We start from the raw sequence: 18,811 nt of genomic DNA, 5'->3' as shown, positions 1-18,811 counted from the left end.
ATCAAATGTAAAATTCTCTAAAGACGTTTCCTACCTCTAAAGTGATTTCTTTGTTATCATTAGAAGTTATTTTGTTTTAGTTGTAAAACCGAACTATTTAATACCCTACAAAATCCCTTTGGCAACCTAAGATTGGTGAGGTGGGCGATCCTTCATGTAGAGAGAAGTAGCTTTGTTATTAAAACTGTGAAAGTCATTTACTTGAGTAAAATGTAAATAACTAAGCCTTTTAGATTAATGAATTCTAAAGGCCTTATAAATATCTTTTCCAAAATGACAATAAAGTAATGGAATATGTACTACAGTAGGATTACTGTATTGATTTCCTCCCTAGTAATTAGTAGGACATCTGTTTTAGATTTCCTCCCTAGTAATTAGTAGGAGATCTGTTTTATATTAAGTGTGTACTTCAGTACACACTTATTGAGTACTACCAGTTGCTAAAGCATGTTTTAAATAAAATATTTAAGATTTCTGTTGCCTTGAGGTATGGACTTAGTAACTTTTTGTGTGTGGTTGGGGGGGCCACTACCTTTTGAATATAATATTACCAAAGCGATAGTATTTTCTTACCATGGTTATTACTATTTTTTTTAATCAACGTGCAGTATTAAATCTGATTTGCTTAAGGATCTTTTCATGTGAAAAATTCCTTTTTTTTTTTAAGATTATTTATATATTTGAGAGCAAGAGAGTGAAAGAGAGCACAAGCAGGGGTAGAGGAGAAGGAGAAGCAGGCTCCCCACTGAACAGGGAGCCCTGCACTGGGGGCCCCAGCATCATGACCTGATGTTTAACCAACGGAGCCACCTGTGCATCCCACGTGAAACATTCTTGAGCTTTAGATAAGATGTCTGACATTGCTCTCCTATTCTCAATACATTTTTTGTATGTAATCATTTAAAGTCATTTTTAAACCACTACCACCCTGGGGGGAAAAAAAGCTACCACCTTGCCTCCTGAAGGAAATTTAGCTACCACTTTTTAAATGTTTCATTCAAGAATTATAAGGAAAGTTTTTAAAACACTAGACCTCTTCGTTGGAGAAATGATACCAAAGAGAGAATATTGGTTCATATCTATATATTTATGAATAGTGTAAAAATGGTGAATACAGACTTAATAGATTATGATGTGGATATATTAATACTTCAGAGGCTTGAAAGAGATGAATCCACAGTAAATAAATGTGAATATACAACAGCACATACATATGTACAGAATTCTTTATTTCAAGGGTGGTACAAATAGAACTTTTGAATAAATGAATGAATTTGTACAAATAGAACTTGTGAATAACTAAGATATTTGGAGCCAGTCATAACTTAGCAATTAAAATCCTTGATGATCTGTGAGAAACAGACTACTCTTTCCACTTTTTTCTGCCATCACTTACTGGGCCTCTTCTCAGCTCTGTATTTATTTAAGAGGAAGAGACTGACCTACTTTATACACTGAGTTACAGCTGTTTGAGCCATTAATGTGCCAAGATGTGCTCAGTTCTCCTGGGCGTGGAATATCCAAAAATGATTGGCAGTGACTTCCCTTATGTTGTTAACTTTGCCAGCAAGAAATAAAAGCAAATGGCAATATAACTTATTACTGTGATTCAGAAAAGTGAAAAGTATTTTCCTTCAAAGTCCTAAATTCATAAGCATACAAGAAGGTAAATTCATAAGGGTACAAGAAGTGACAGGTTTTCCTCCCATGTGTCAGTTCGGATTGGTTGGGAATAGCTGCTGTGTTGAGAAGTGCTTTGGTAAGTGCTAAGGCTTTGTGAGCCCAACTTTGATCTCACAAGGAAAAATTAATAATTCTGCATGAGCAGTAAAGAAGGAAATTGCAGATTGTATATGAAATATTTCCCATTTCTGCCCTGATCTTAATTCTTCTTATGTTTTACTTAGAGAAACTAAAAATCAGAGAAGTTCATGATTTTTCATTAGGTTTTCAGTTTTGGCACATCTACGGCCATATTTCAGTTAAAAGATTCTTTATATTAATGTAGAATATAACCTTCCTCTTTGATTAAGGATCTCGAAAGGCACAGAGAATAAATAGTAACAATTATTTTGCTATGCTTGTTTTCAGATAAAAAAGCTAAATAATTGTACTTTATGTTTTCAACAGTGTATATATGTATGCATTTGCAATTATAGCAAATATCTACATTACAAAACTTAAAAGAGAAATACAGTAAGAGGAGAATGGAAGAGTACGTATGTAGAGACAGTGGAAATAGAAAGAAGGTTGAGGAGAAGCAAGAAAACTCAGGAAAGAAGGATCTGACATGAGGGGAAAATATGAATAAAATATTTAGAGTCTTTCTTGATTTTCATGCATTAATATTTTTTCTCCTTTTGTTAGTGCCTTCTAGAATAACTGCTTTTTCATCTTTAAGGTTCTTTTCTCACTGGGATATGCTGATGCAATGTCTCAGTCCTCTCATGAGTATCGTTGGCTCTTAGTAATCCAAATGGAATCCTCTAAGGATTAGGATAGTCCTTGTTATTAATAATCTCCTACTCTAGTATTTCATCAAAGGTTGTTTATTTTTCTCCTACAAAGTCAAGACTAATGCTTCAAGCATTACATCAAATTTCTGGCAAAACATTACTTAACAATATAAGATCTATACTTTGTCTTCCATTCCCAGTACAAAATTTTTTTCCCTTACTACTTTTTATTAGTTTTGCTTTTCATTTGCTCACTAATGTAAAACCTACAGAGGGCCCAGATACAAAGATGACAGAATAAATGTTTTAAATTTGTTCTTACTTCTCAGTCAGCTCATACCAGATCAGCTCATATCAGATTTATTCTTAGCTCTTGTGTATATCTTTGTACCTTCAATTAAAGATTTGTACCAGGTAATTATAATTTTGAAATAATACATAAAGACTTGAGAAATAATGGGAAGGGACTTGTAGTCATTCCTCTAAGCTGTAGTTTCAACTCTGCTAAAAATTTTATCATCCTTTTCTAAGGGAGCATCTTCAGAATGGGAAAATACTTCTACAGTGTAGCCTTTTCTACAGGATATTGTACCTTATTACATAGTGATCAGTTCCTTTTATATATATATATTTTTAAGATTCTATTTATTTATTTGAGAGAGAGCACAAGTGGAGGGGTAGAGGGAGAGGAAGAAGTCAACTCCCCGCCATGCAGAGAGCCTTATGCTGGGCTCCATTCCAGGACCCTGGGATCATGACCTGAGCCAAACGCAGACACTTAACCCACTGGGTTAGCTAGGTGCCCCCGTAAGTTTCTGTTTTAAATCTACTAGCACTTTTTGGTGGGTAGGAAGATAGATGGGAAAAAGAAATGGTGGGAGTAATCATTCTGTTCTTATTACATCACACTGATTTCCTTAGATTAACTATAGAATATTATTTTTACAACTTAGAAAAAGTTTTCCTCCAAAAATATTTGACACTTTTGGACCTTTATTCTCATTAGATTTGAAAATCTGTTCCAAAATGAAAAACATTAATATCTTTTGAATATATTTTAGAATTTTGTCTTAGTTTACTTAAAATGTGGAGCAATTTTGATTTACATATTTCTTCTGGAGAGAGAAGTGAACTTTTGTTATTACTTTCCTACGAAATACTGAATTTACCTCTGCATGTTGAATGTGCAACAAATAAGATATTACTAAAATTTCCATTTGAACATAAAATATTTCTACTAATACTTCTACAGCAGTGCTGAGAGTGTTTGGCATCCGTGAAAATGGTTTTCTTTTTAATTAGCCATGGGGTTATGTGGGAAGGGTACAAATTTTTTTTTTTTAAAAGATTTTATTTATTTATCAGAGAGAGAGAGAGGGAGAGAGAGAGAGCACAGGCAGACAGAATGGCAGGCAGAGGCAGAGGCAGAAGCAGGCTCCCTGCTGAGCAAGGAGCCCAATGTGGGACTCGATCCCAGGACGCTGGGATCATGACCTGAGCCGAAGGCAGCTGCTTAACCAACTGAGCCACCCAGGCGTCCCCAAAATTTTTAATTATAGGTAGTCTTAATTAAGATATAATGTTGTATTTATGGAAGTGGGATGAGTTGTCTTCATTTTCTGTTAGCTTTTTAAATTTTAAAATATAGTTAACTTCTGCAAGTTTTTTTTGAAAACACTTTCAAAATTAAAATTACTGTATCAGCTTAAAGTAAGATAGAATGTTACTTAGTGCAAAAGCTAGTAGACCATTAGAAAGGACTAGATGAGGAAGTAAGGTTCGTAGAATCTTTAGAAACTTGATTAGGTTGTGATTCACACTTTCTCTACAACCAACACATAAATACATGTTTCAGTGTTTTCTCTTGAATTACTTATTTTACAAAATTAGAATTTTCTCTTTTGTATGTTGAGGTTTATTTCATTTTAAATGTCCATTTAAAAATACTCTGGGGTTTGGAAAAATGAATATTTTGCAATGCATTTTTACTTTGCATTTTTCCACCTTCATATTTCTTCAGGAGTTGATCCCCCTCATATTGTGTACCGCATGCCTGCATCCTGAGCCTAAAGAAAGAGACCAGCTTCTCCATATACTTTTCAATTTGATCAAGAGGCCAGATGATGAGCAAAGGTAGGTATGACTACTTCTTTGGGAAACACATATAATGTTGATTCATTAACTTTACTCATTTGGCATCATGATTGCATTTTAATCTAAGTGCCTTCTTTCTGTCCCAGTATTTATTTTAATAAGCAGAGGAAACATTGGCCCCATTCACAGAGTTCTGCAGTGTTTCCTTTTTTTTTTTTTTTTTTTTTTTTTAGTGTTTCCATTCTTACTATTCCAGTTACTCATGTTGAATTTGTACACTTTTATATTAGTTACCTTTAGACTTCTGATTCAGATATCTCTTCGCCTTTGTCCTTCACTTTTGATTTCAAAGAATTGCTTAATATTCCCCCTTTCCCCACAGATGAACTAGAGATATCATGACTTCTCTACAGAAGTTAAATATTTAATATATGAATTTCTGCATCACTGGGCTATTTTTAAACTAGTTAACTGTGTGGCTACAGGAATACAGTATTTTGTTTTGTTAGTCAAGACTCAAATCTCAACTATTGATACCTGAGTGAAGAAATGAGTTCTGTCTGAGTAGTGAAGGGACACACATCAGGGTGACTTTCCAGAAGAATTGGTAATAGGTTTTGGTCAAGCAACAATGATGTTTACCACAGAGAGTAAAACCTTTAAATAAAAGTGAAACTTTTAAGTGAAGCTATGCAAATGTGAACATGAACAAAACATCCTTGTGGGTCAATGGGTTAAATAAGCAATGGATGGTGAAATTGGGCAGTTGAAATGTTTTTCTGTGTTACAATTTTCTATTTTAATGAATACTTTTGCAAAACAGTAGTACCTTATGATTAGGTAACTTTATATATTCAGTACTCATTTCACTGAACGTCAACATTTTTACCTCATCTGAAAATGTTGGAAAATCTTAAGAGTGAACCGTAGAACAAGTAAAGCTCAAAATTTTAAATACAAATGATCTCTCATCTCTGAGAATAAAAACAGTCATACAGACTTTAAAACCTTGTGAGTATGTATCTCTTTCCCCTTCTTACCAAAATATACCTGGGCAAGCAGAGAAACACGTCCTTTCAGGATCCAGTCAAGATGAATCTGCACCGGCACCTCACAGGCTGGTCAAATAGAAAGAAAGCAAATTAAATCACCATTTATTGCAAACTGAAAATTTTGCAGAACAATTTGATGGTGCTGTTTAGGAAAATTAATATTCTATTTTCGCATTGGAAAATACTATTCCCAGACTATTAACTCTAGGAAACACACTGAGGGTTGCTGGTTGGCCATAGTGGAGGGATGGTGTTTAACTGGGTGATGGGCATTAAGGGCATGTGATTTAATGAGCACTGGGTTTAATATGCAACTGATGAATAAAGTACATCTGAAACTAATGATAATGCTATATGTTAATTAATGAACTTAAGTAAAGTCAGATAAAAATACTATTCCCGGGACGCCTGGGTGGCTCAGTTGGTTAAGCAGCTGCCTTCGGCTCAGGTCATGATCCCAGCGTCCTGGGATCGAGTCCCACATTGGGCTCCTTGCTCAGCAGGGAGCCTGCTTCTCCCTCTGCCTGTGCCTGCCATTCTGTCTGCCTGTGCTCGCTCGCTCTCCCTCTCTCTCTCTGATAAATAAATAAAATCTTAAAAAAAATACTATTCCCTATCTTCATGACTTAATTAATAACTAAATACCATTGATTACATTATTTTTAAATTTACAAGACAAAAGCCTCGAGATCTCTAGCCTGTTTTCATAGACTCCACATATGAAGCTAATAGCTGCCACCTGGTGGCCAAAAGTACCCATTAGCCTTACTTCAGGTTTGGACTTTTTATTCTCTTTAGATTTGAAGATCTATTCCAACATGAAAAACATTAATATCTTTTGAATATGTTTTAGAATTTTGTCTTCGTTTATTTAAAATGTGAAACAGCTTTGGTTTGCATGTTTCTTTGAAAGAGAGAAGTAAACTTTTGTTATTACTTTCCTACAAAATAATGAATTTACCTGATATGACAGGAATTCAGCACCCATGTTCACATTTAAATTTTTCACCTTTCAGATACACAAGTACTTATTAAAATATACCTATCAGTTGACTCACTGTGTATATAATATACAAAGTATAATATATTTACCATATAATTAATTGTTACTTTTCCTTACTTAATAAACCTTACTTAATAAACCTTAATAAGCCTAACATTTTTTCCACAAGTTTATACATCTTTAGTATGTAGACGGTGGCTCATGATTAAAGTTATTTCACATGAAGTTTTCATACAAGTGTATACTTCTTGCAAATGTTGAAATGCCTACATTTTACCTAAATTCATTTATTACACAAGTCCAGCATTCGTGGAACCCCAATGTATATGCTTTTTCACGATTTTAAGATACTAATGGGGAAAAAAACAATGTTCAGATATTGGGCAATTTCCACTGGGGGACAGGCAGCTAAAATTCTATCTGTATATCTTAGAATTTCTTTTCCCATTTTCTTCCTTTTTTTTTTTTTTTTGGAGATTTTATTTGTTCATTTGACAGAGAGAGAGAGATCATAAGTAGACAGAGAGGCAGGCAGAGAAAGTGGGAAGCAGGCTCCCTGCTGAGCCGAGAGTCCAATGCAGGGCTGAGATTATGATCAAGCTGAAGGTAGAGGCTTAATCCACTGAGCCACCCAGGCGCCTCCCCCCCATTTTCTTTTATTCATTTTTGTTTGCCTCTCCAAAGTAGAAGAAAATAGAAAAGCAAAGGGAACATTGAGAAATAGGCATAGAAGATAATAATATGCATATAAAGGGGAATAGGATAGATAAAAATACCAGATAAAAATGAGAATAAGGGGCAGTGTACAATGAAGATACACCGGCTCAGTATTTTCCTCATTGTTGTCCAGGTACTCTTTGTCTGCCATTATTCTTCTAACCTGAGAGAAAATTTAAGGTCATTTTGCAGTTTAAGTTAAGTTGACTTATTTTGAGAAGTAGCAGTGGGCAATGCTTGGGCTTAAAGTGCTGTTTCTGTAATTAATATGAATTAAACATTCTCATTTGTTTTTCTTAGAAGCTGCCTACTTTAAAACATGTATTGAAAACATACTTTTTCCCCCATGAGGTTTTACTGTTTTGAACTAGATAAAAGAGGAAAAGTTTATAATTCTGCATTTTAAAGTCATTTAAAATGAACTTCATTCTGAAGAGTGATATTTAAAGCTTTATACTTTCTTAAGTTTCAAATCTGTCAATTCAAGTGAAGTTACTATATTATTTGTATACTGATTCTGTAACAAATTACCCCAAAAGAAAGTGGTTTGAAATAACATTTATTTTTATATTGCAGTTTATGTGAGTCACTTAATCTGGGTCCTCTGCTTCAGGGTCTCTAAATAAAGCTGTACTCAAGTGTGGGCTGAGGCTGTCGTCCTGTCAAGGCTCAGTCTGAAAGGATTTGCTTCTGAGCTTCTCAAATAGTTGAATCACAGACAGGATTCAGTTTCTCCTGTTTGTGAAGAGGCCCTCAGTTTCTTAGCGGCTTTCAGCCAGAGTTTCCTTAAGTTCCTTGCTGCAGGGCCTCACATACTTCATCAAAGCATGCCAGCTGAGAAGGCAGTAGAGAGGCTCCCAAAGATGGACATCATAGACTTCTATAACCCAGTCTCAGAAGTGACATCCCATCACTTTGGCCATTATTCTGTTCATTGAAAGCAAATCAGTAAGTCCAGTCTACACTCAAGGATATGGAATGACCTAAGAGCATGAATATCAGGATATAGGCAACATTGGGAGCCACGTCAGAAGCTGCCTACCCCATTTATCTTGTGTATAAAATTCCAATTTAAGAAATACCGTTTTTAGATGATAATTATAGAAACATTGGGGAAATAATGACTGGCTGTTTCAGTGTCTAGAAACTGAAATTCGGTAGAAGCTAAAGCTTTAGACATAGTATCCCAGCATGCATGTATGGGAAGTTAATTTAGGAGGTATGAGATTAAGCATCATACCAACAGAGAATTCTTTCAGTGTCTCACAAATTGTGCTGTCACTGCTGGAGGAAGGAATCTTAACTAACTCGTTTTCTTGGTGGCAGCCTAGTCCATTGTTGGAGAAGTCCAATTAGATAGTACAAAAATGTTGTATATTATATGAATTACAGAGCTGGCTCTTTTTAACCCTTGGCAAGTTGTGCCTTCTCACGCAATACAAGTTGTTTATTAATTTCTGTTCTTTTTCAGGCAGATGATCCTGACGGGTTGTGTGGCATTTGCACGTCATGTTGGACCGACACGCGTAGAGGCTGAACTTTTACCACAGTGTTGGGAACAGGTAAATAACTGTATTGGGTTTTCCCCTCACTATTATATTCTAACCTGTTATAAGTGCTCTTATTTTCTCTTTTAAATGCCAGTAGGAAATAATGTGGAATCTAAATTATGCTCCTGTATCTGTAGGCCAGCACAGTAATTTCATAGCACTTAAGAATGCTCTGGGATGCTTTGCTTTCTTCAGTCTTCCAGCAAATAGTTAAGAAACACTGGTTACATTGCTGTGTAGTGCTGCAGTCGTTACATACAGTAATGAACAAAATACATACAATGCTGAACAAAAGACAAAGATCTTTTAGTGGGGAGATAAGAGTAAAGAAATAAATGGTATGTCCTATATTATAAATTACGAACAAAAATAAAGCAGAATAAGGATTAGAGAATGATGGAGAATGCTCTTTTAGAAAGGGTGGTTAGAGCAGGAATCTGAGAAAGGAATGATTAGGTAAGGAGCTGAATGAAGTGAGTTAGTATAAATATAAAAGCTCTGAGGTGAGTTCAAGGGAGAGCGAGGCCAATGCGTGTTTTCGTGTGTGTGGAGGGGGCGGGAGAAATAACATACATATTATACATTTGTATATATTGCAAATATATACAGAATATAAAGTATAAACCGTTGATGTGGTAGGTTTTTGTATTTATAATCCAGCTCACCCATTTACTCAAAATACTTTTGGTTCTATGTTGAATTTTAATATTCCAGTCCTGTGGGGAACTCACAGGCATTGACTTTCTAGACTTGGTGTTTAGGTCATTGAGTGGCTTACTTATCCACCTTAAAAAAAAGTTGGATTTCTTTCTTAAAAAGACAGATTTCATGGCCTTATTTATAAATAGCATAGTCATTTATTCTTATTACTGGTCTCTGGAATATCACTAAAGCATATGGCCCTTTGGAATTCTATTCCTAGTTTCTTTGAGTATTCATTTTTTTTCTTTAAAGTGTAGTTGAGTTTTATCTAGATAAACTATCTAAACTAAACATTATATAAGGTCCTCTTGTCTCTGACAGTCTCCTCACGTCACCTGGATTATAGTACATACTAATTTAGGGTGTGAGGCTCTAATTATTGAAAGTCAAACTTGGGAACAGCATATACAATTTTAAATTTACAATTCTGTAGTTATTCATAGGTACATACAATTACTAATCATTTTTTCCATTTCTTTTTGTTGTTGTTGTTAAGCACTATTGAGATAGATATTATATACCGATTTAAAGTGTACAATTTAGTGCTTTTTAGTATATCCACAGAGTTGTACAACCATCACCACAATCAGTTTTTGTGTTATTTTTTAAGATTTTACTTATTATTTTAGAGAGAGAGCTTGACAGAAAGAGAGCATAAGCAAGGGAGGACAGAGGGAGATACAGGCTCCTGCTGAGCAGGGAGCCCGAAGCGGGGCTCGATTCCAGGACCCCAGGATCGTGACCTGAGCTGAAGGCAGCTGCTTAACCAACTGTACCGCATAAGCGCTCCCACCACAGTCAATTTTAGAACAGTTTTATCACCCCAAAAAGAAACTCCAAATACCTTTTAACTTAGTTCTCTTAGTTCAAGTTTGTTTTGGCTATTCCAGGTCCCTTGAATTTCCATGTGAATTTTAGTATGAACTTACCAATTTCTGCAAATAAGGCATCTGGAATTTTCATAAGGATTGCATTTTATCTATAGATTAGTGTGGAGAGTATCTCACCATCCTAACAATAATGGGCCATCTAACCCATGAATTTAGAATGTCTTTCCATCTATTTAGTTCTTTTCAATTTTCTTTCAAAAATGTATTGTTGCTTTCAGAATATAATTTTTGTACTTTTTTGGTTTAATTTATTCCTAAATATTTTATTCTTTTTGATACTATTATAAATAGAATTTTCTTAATTTTATTTTCTACTTGTTACAGTATAGAGAGATACAGTTAATTTTTGTATGTACATTTAATTTTAAGACTCATTGAGCTCGACTAAAAAAAAGCAAAATGAAAGTGTCCATATAACATGCTTTGACATTCAAACCATTCTGCTTTGAAGTTACTATTTCTGGAAAATTTATTTTACAGATATTAGTTATATATGTGCTGCCGAAGCGAGCACTACAGATATTAGTTATAAACGTCTTTACCACCATCTCTTCTATTACTTGAATAAACATGGATACCGGGGATCTTTCTAGCCAACTACCTCCTGTTTGTTGCCCAGTAGATTGCTATGTAATTTCTTTTCTTAATTTTAGGCATCCAATACATTAATGAATTATGTCACCTTTTCATATGGGAATATGAGAACAGATATACTTCTTTTCCAGTCAAGGAAAGATTTATATTCTATGAAGAAGACATATGGGAACAAAACCCAGTATGTGTCATTTTTTTTGTTATTTTTTGTTATGGTTCAGTGTAGCCACCACAGCAGCAGAACCCTATCATCTTGCATATACAAACAGGAATGGATTGAAGCTGCTTACGTTAAAAACAAAATCATATCACTAGTCAAGGGCTCTGGTTAAATCATTGATTAACTTACTTCCTAATCCCTTAGTTAAAAAAGAGAATTGATGAGTCACTCCTGGCACATATTATAAGCCATATTTATAATATTCAGAAGCTGAGTTTTTCAAATTTAAAAATAAACTAATGTTGCTAGGGATGGAGAAAGATGCTTCTGACATCTTAAGGAAAGCCTAGTTGTAGGTAAGCCCTCTACCTCTAGACACCCTGCCATGTTTTCATCTTTGCTTTATCCTTTTTCTTTAACAGATAACCCCTGTGACCTCATTTTTAAGGCTCTCTCTGATTCCCTTATTCCTGATCCAGTTATAGGCACACAGGGATTCCCAGAAGTGGAAAAAAAAAAAAAAAGGTGCTTTATTGCATTCTTAACAGGATTTATTGTGAGAAGTAATTCCCTGTTGGAGGAAAGGAGATTATGTTGTTCATGCTTGATTTGTGTATTTTTTACTCTAGATTAACCACAAATACCCAGAAAGACGACTGCTCGTGGCAGAATCCTGTGGAGCATTGGCACCTTACCTTCCTGTAAGATTGTAATTTTTTCTTAAAAACTTTTTTTTCCTTTTAATAATAGAGAAACCTTTTTTCAAGTGAGTTATACATTTTAATTCAAATTCTCCCAGGGCATGCTATCCTAATAAAGGAAGAAGATGAGCCAAAAAGATAAGGCTCATGTTGATATAATGTGGCTTTGCAGACGGGTATATTAACCGTTTTGCGCTAGTCTTAAATATATTAAATTATCAGCAGTTCTCAAAGTTTGTGGTTTGAGGACCCTGGGAGGTTCTTTGAGATACTTTCAAAGGGGTCCATGAGTTGAAAACTACTTTCATAACATTAAAATAGTTTTCATCTTTTTCTCTGTGTTTTCATTTACATGGTCAGTGCAAAAGCTGTAATGGACAACAGTGCCAGTGTATTAGGACTGATCAAGGCAGTGACCACCCCCCCCCAATATACTGATAATGATGTATGCATCACTGCCATGCACTCAGAAGAAGCCAGTTTCACTTAAAAGTAACCTTGATGAATCAAAAAATTATTAATTCTACTAAATTTTGACCCTTGAGTATGTGTCTTTCTAATATTTTGTGTGACAGAATAGAAAATACTAATATCAATACCTTTTGCTGTATCCTGAGGTATAACGGCAACTTCAGGAAAAGCATTTCAAATAGGCTTGAGTTGTGATTTGAACTAGTTGCCTTTTTTTATGAGATGCTGATTTTACTTGACCAACCACTGACACACAAGCTCTTGTATTTAGCAGACTTTTTTATGGAAATGAGTGAAATGAGCCTATCACTTTATGGGGAAAAATAGTAGATGGTATTTATTACCAATAATAAAATTGCAACTTTGAAGTAAGAACAAGAATTTTGGAAAACTTATTATCTGCCACCATGGGCTTCACAGCTTCGAAGTACATAAATACATTTCTGAGATCACTGGTGATATTAACAAATGTGATTTTTTGAGATTATAATAAAATGTGTCAGTAATGAAGAGCATCGGAACGAGTGTGTGGTACAATGTTTCCCAAGCGACCAGTGCATACTGCTCAAAATCACACATGGGTAAAAAGAGGGGCAAACTCCAAGATAAACTGGAATTTTTTTTTTTTTTTTAAGATTTCATTTATTTATTTGACAGAGAGCAGGGGACAAGCGGGGGTGCACAGGCAGAGGAAGAGGGAGAAGCAGATTCCCTGCTGAGCAGGGAACCCAGTGTGGAACTGGAGCCCCGTGTGGGGTTCAATCCTAGGACCCTGAGATCATGACCTGAGCCGAAGGCAGACACTTAACAGACTGAGCCACCCAGGTGCCCTGACTAGTGGAATTTAATATACCAGAATTTAGAGTTTATTCGCAAGGAACAACATCATGATTTCAGATTCTGCATTGCATTTAACCTTTAAGAAACTACCACTTCTCCAGTTTTAGTGTAGAATTAAAATATATATTCTTATCAGGAAAGGCTATTAAAATGCTCCCTTTTTTAATTACATGTCTTTGTGGGGCCAGATTTTCTTAAAAACTTCAACTGAAGCAATGTATCATATCAGTGGAATGCAGAGCAGAGAATCTACCTATCTTCTCTTAAGTCAGACATTAAAGTGATTTGCAGCAAAATATAAAACACCATTCTCACCAATTTTTTTGTCTTATAAAGTTATTTTCAAAGATCTTTTATTTATTTGACAGACAGAGATCACAAGTAGGCAGAGAGGCAGGCTGGGTGAGGGGGAAGGCAGGCTCCCTGCAGAGCAGAGAACCTGATGCGGGGCTCTATTTCAGGACCCAGGGATCATGACCTGAGCTGAAGGCAGAGGCTTTAACTCACTGAGCCACTCAGGTGCCCCATATAAGGTTATTTTCATTAAAATGTTTACATGTTGCTAACCTTAAATGATTTTACTGTTGTTTTTAAATTTCTTAGTGTAATTTCTAATATGATAAATGTCGGTAGATATTACCTACCCAAATAAAAGCAGTTTGCAGTGCTCATTAATTTTTAAATGACTAAAGGAATCCTTCCACCAAAAAGATGAGGACCTTTGGACTGTTAGGCTCTTTTAGGTATCTTCCCATAGGTCCAGGGCTTAGAGTAGGTAGAGGAATGAAGTGACATCATCGTTATTTTAATTTTAACACTGTAGTTTAAAGGAGGACTTGGCAAACTACAGTCTGGAGACCAAGTCTAGTCCATAGCCTGTTTTTGTAAATAAAATTTTATCAGAACACATACCCATTTGTTTATGTATTGTCTGTGTCTGCTTTCATACTGTAACAGCAGAGATGAGTAGTGGCAACAGAGAGGCCTCACAGCCCCCAAAGCCAAAAGCATGTACCATCTGGCCTTTTACAGAGTTTGTTGGCCCTTGCCTCAAATGGTCAGTTTTGTAAGATTGTTCTTAAAAATGATATAAAAAATGGAATTGTATGATAATGCATGAGCCATTTATGTCACACTTACTATTAACCTCATATTCTTTGGTGAAGAGTGAGAAACCAAGATGACTTGGTTGTCTTTTTTAAAAGTAAAATTTCTTATTTTTTTAATTCAGGAAAATATAAAGAAGAAAAGACTAGTCCATAGTTTCACTTCCAATAATATTTCTTTTTATTTTATTAAAAATAAGTTTTCATATGGTATAGAAAAGAACAAAATGATTAGTCATTCTCTCCAAAGATATCCGTATACTGTTAATAGTTTTTAATCAGTTCTTGGAGAAAATAAAAATTTATGCATATTCCAGTTTGCATTTTTATATTTGAATTTTTCTTACCCAAAATTAATCATACTATATATATAATACTCTGTATCCCTGACGGTAGACACTATTGGTAGGTTCTTGTACAGGTAACTTGTATTTTTAAATTTCTGTTCTGTCAATACCTCCACATTTTGCTTCTTTCAGCATTTGCATTCCTTTATTTTGACAGTGTTAAATTGGCTCCGACCCAGACTGCACAGATTTATACTCCTATCATCAGTTCACTGGAGTTCCTATTTTCACATACCTTCTCCAGGAACTGTACATGATGAAATTTTTTTAATATTTTCCCATCTCATAGGAGAAAACTGATATCCTGGTGTTGTGATAAATCATGTAGATAGATATATATGAGTCAGTTTTGAGCATCCGTTTATTTACTGTTCCAAGCAGAGATGAACATCACATGCATGAAGGGGATAAATAAGCTGTTCTAAACTGCCCCGGATATTAGAATGCTAAGCGGTATTAGACTTAATGTTTCCTCTATGGATATTCCTTTGCCTTATATCCCACCACAGTTGCTAACAGTAAAATCTCAGCGTGGTCGTGGCTTAAATGGAGTAACGCCTCCTGACTTGTCCTTTGGGTTCCTTATGGCATACTGAAGCTAACTGCCGTACTTGACCTCAGCCCAGACCAATGTGAAGCAAATACCCAGCTGAAGTTCACTTATCTCCATCCTGCTGCCGAGGCTGATACCAATCCAGAAGCCCTTTTAAGATCTCCAAGATAGTTTTTGGGCAGTTTTTATCCTAAAGGATAAGTAAATAAGGCTGTACTAAAATACATATTCACCAAGCTAAATGTGATCAAAATTTGGTAAAATTACATATATTTTAGTTTCTAGGAAGTCAAACCAAAAACTAGGCCATTTAGGGGCACCTGGGTGGCTCAGTGGGTTAAAGCCTCTGCCTTCGGCTCAGGTCATGATCCCAGGGTCCTGGGATCGAGCCCCGCATCAGGCTCTCTGCTCAGTAGGGAGCCTGTTCCCCTTCTTCTCTCTCTGCCTGCCTCTCTGCCTACTTGTGATCTCTGTCTGTCAAATAAATAAATAAAATCTTAAAATTAAAAAAAAAAGGTCATTTAAAGATGACTATTAGACCTTGCTCTGCATACTAAAATTACACTGTAAATTTATGAAAATGGTCACATCCTCTATCTTTATTGTATTCTAACCATTAGATGTGAAAAGGACCTAAATAAGTTTAGATTTGAAGAATTTTATAAACTGATCAAATTATAATAATGGTCCAGAGAAAGGAAGTAAGGGCAGGAATTTATATAATGATAGCTCTTTATTTTATCTTCAGCCATTAATTAGACTAAAACATTCGTTGTTGTTGTTTTTTTAATTTTATTTCTTTTCAGTGTTCCAGAATTCACTGGGCTAAAACATTCTTTAACAAACAAAAGAAAAAATTGTGTGAAATTAAGACATAGCAGTAGTTTCACACAAAAAATTGTGTGAAATTAAGATGCAGCTACTTCTATTAAAGAGTCGCATCTGAGATTAGCATGCAGTTCCCTCTGAAGTATTTTTAAAGTTTGCTCTCATATTTTATCATCTTGTTTTTTCTTAGTTCTTCAAAATTAGGAACACCAGGATTTTAGAATGTTTCCACACTCCTACCCAAGACAAATGTTTTTGATTAATGGAGAGATATTTGTAATCTCTCCCGTTATTAAAACTCCGAAAGCTCCTCTCTGAGTTAAAGACAGGGATTAATAGAGTCATTTTCCATTTAATGCAGCATTGACTTGGTTCATTTGCCAAAAGTGCCTGCTACTATGTGCTGTAGGATTTGAAGGATTTGCACATATTTAGTAGATAGAAAAACATGTTGGAAGATGATACCAAATTCAAGGTAGATGTTATCTTTAGGGAGGATGGAGGAAGAGGGAGAGGGTGAAGAGAATTAGACAAGCTGTATCTGTAATGTCTTAGATCTTTGGAAAATGAAGACCAAAAAACAGCAAAATATGAATGTATTTAATCTGGGTGTAGAATATGTGGATGTCCATCTTATTATTTTCTGTGCTTTTCTGCTGCTAGCATAAAATAAATAGTAAAAACATGATTTTGTTTACTTTCAGAAAGAAATACGGAGCTCCTTGGTTCTCTCAATGTTACAACAAATGTTAATGGAAGATAAGGCAGATTTAGTAAGAGAAGCTGTGATCAAAAGCCTCGGTATCATTATGGGATACATTGATGATCCAGACAAATATCAACAGGTATGTTTTTCAGAATGAACCCCATTTATTCCATTATAAAATCCAAATAAGTTAATATTCCAAATCTCTGATTCAGCTACTCAGTAATACATAGTAGGAATGGTAGGTATGTCAGCTTATGGCTGCCTTGTTTTACCTCTTCAGTTCAGAAGGAAGAGTGCTAGGATTCATTTACAATCTCCACCATAGTTTTGTGGCGGGAAATTGGCAACATGCATGCCACGTTTACCACCTTTTCTCTTTGGTTTTCGCATCAATGGATACGTGACATTTTCTTTCAAGAAAATAGGAATGATAGGATTATGGATGGCTTGCTTTCTTGCTTAAATGTTTTCTAAGTGTACTGCAGTGTATACTTACTGCTTTTTTATTGAGGAGCTTTCTTTTTTTGGAAGTTTATTCTTTTAAAAATCTTAATTTTACCTGTTTCTTTTTGGCAGGGTTTTGAATTGTTGCTGTCAGCCTTGGGTGATCCCTCAGAAAGAGTAGTTAGTGCAACACATCAAGTATTTTTACCGGCTTACGCTGCCTGGACTACAGAACTTGGAAATTTACAGTCTCATCTTATACCTACATTGCTGAACAAGATAGAAAAACTTCTCAGGGTAAATGCTTTCTTTATGTATACAGTTTACAGAAATTAAAAGGTTTGTTCTAAATCATCTTGAAAGAATGCTGGAGAGCAAAGACAGAAAATATCACTTGGCTGAACATTCTGATAATTTACCAGTTAAAGATTTTTATTGGAGTGAAGCCAAGAGAGATTTGAGGAAGTTCTGCTTTGCAAAAGCCAGGTGAAAAAGGAAATGAAGTAGCACCTTTGTGGAACTCACTTGTACATTATTGAGAAAGCTAGCTCTGCCTTGTCTCTTCTGAAGATTTAAAGATTTTGGGTAATGTATCAGCTCCAGTTCCCGGAAGGCAGAGCTGACTCAAATACTAGTCTCTAAAGCTTTCTTACACGTTGTCAAATACTTTAACTGTGTTTCCCTCACCGCAGTAGTTCATTAAACACTTTTTTTAACCGAGTAAAAGAAAGGAAGAAAAGTTGAAAAAAAGATAGTAACTTCTTGATCTAATTTTTATACTAGAGGTCCCTTTTAGGGTCTAGAAGAAAAACTAATGTTTCTTTAATGGCTCTAATGTGCATTTGAGTAAATACCTTATAAATAAAACATTATTATTTCATTCTTACAAGTCTTTGAATTGTATTTTGGTTTTGGTGTGGAAACTGAGCATTTAGGGAACCTGCCCAAGGTCTTACAGCCGTTAAATGACAGGTTTGGGTCACTGATAACAAACTCTTACCGTTCTACCCCCAGATTTTAAAGAATCTATAAGGCTCTTGCCTTGTAACTACTCTGTAGACAGCCTTAGATGTATCCACACATATTTATTTAATTTTTAAAAATTGAGCTGTTTTTTCTGTAAATTTAAAAATGGGTATTAAAAAACTATGGATAACTAGACTGAAGTATATCTTTTTATGAAACCTAGGAAATTTTTTAAAGCACTTTTTTTAATGTTTGCTTTCCTTCTACTTGAAAATTATCCATACCTTTGTTTTTCTTTTTCCATTTCATAACATGGTTAATTCCATTTTGCTGTTAAACATATCTGTAGTATTCAGCATAGGTAATTCTTCCATGAAGAGATTAACTAATTTAGAAGTTGATGGTATGTAACTCATGTGTCCGGTATTTCTAGCACAGTTGTTATTTTACAGCATAGTAATGACATCTCAAGTGGATTTGAATAGCAGTAAACACTTTTGTCTCTAATGATTCTATTTTCTACTTTAACATTTGGTTTCTGTGCTCCATACTGATCCTTTTACTCTTTTTTTTCTTTCTGTTTTCTCTTTCTTTTGTTTCCTTTTGAAGTTTTTTCTCCTACATTTCA

General features: G+C 35.0%; 1 protein-coding gene across 5 annotated transcripts in view; it reads left to right on the top strand.

The window, feature by feature from the left end:
- RELCH (RAB11 binding and LisH domain, coiled-coil and HEAT repeat containing) overlaps positions 1–18,811 on the top strand; it is a 107,485-nt gene that overhangs the window by 44,244 nt on the left and 44,430 nt on the right. For all 5 annotated transcript variants that reach the window (XM_044242861.1, XM_044242862.1, XM_044242860.1 and 2 more), the window contains 5 exons: positions 4,477–4,589; positions 8,794–8,884; positions 11,848–11,919; positions 16,769–16,909; positions 17,350–17,514. In XM_044242861.1, coding sequence (XP_044098796.1) covers positions 4,477–4,589; positions 8,794–8,884; positions 11,848–11,919; positions 16,769–16,909; positions 17,350–17,514 — 582 coding nt within the window. The remainder of the gene's footprint in view (positions 1–4,476; positions 4,590–8,793; positions 8,885–11,847; positions 11,920–16,768; positions 16,910–17,349; positions 17,515–18,811) is intronic.

The sequence above is a fragment of the Neovison vison genome, chromosome 3, assembly GCF_020171115.1.
Source record: "Neovison vison isolate M4711 chromosome 3, ASM_NN_V1, whole genome shotgun sequence".
In the NCBI taxonomy this organism is placed as follows: domain Eukaryota; kingdom Metazoa; phylum Chordata; class Mammalia; order Carnivora; family Mustelidae; genus Neogale; species Neogale vison.
Note: the sequence above shows the minus strand (reverse complement) of the source record. Positions and strands in the feature narration are given on the sequence as shown.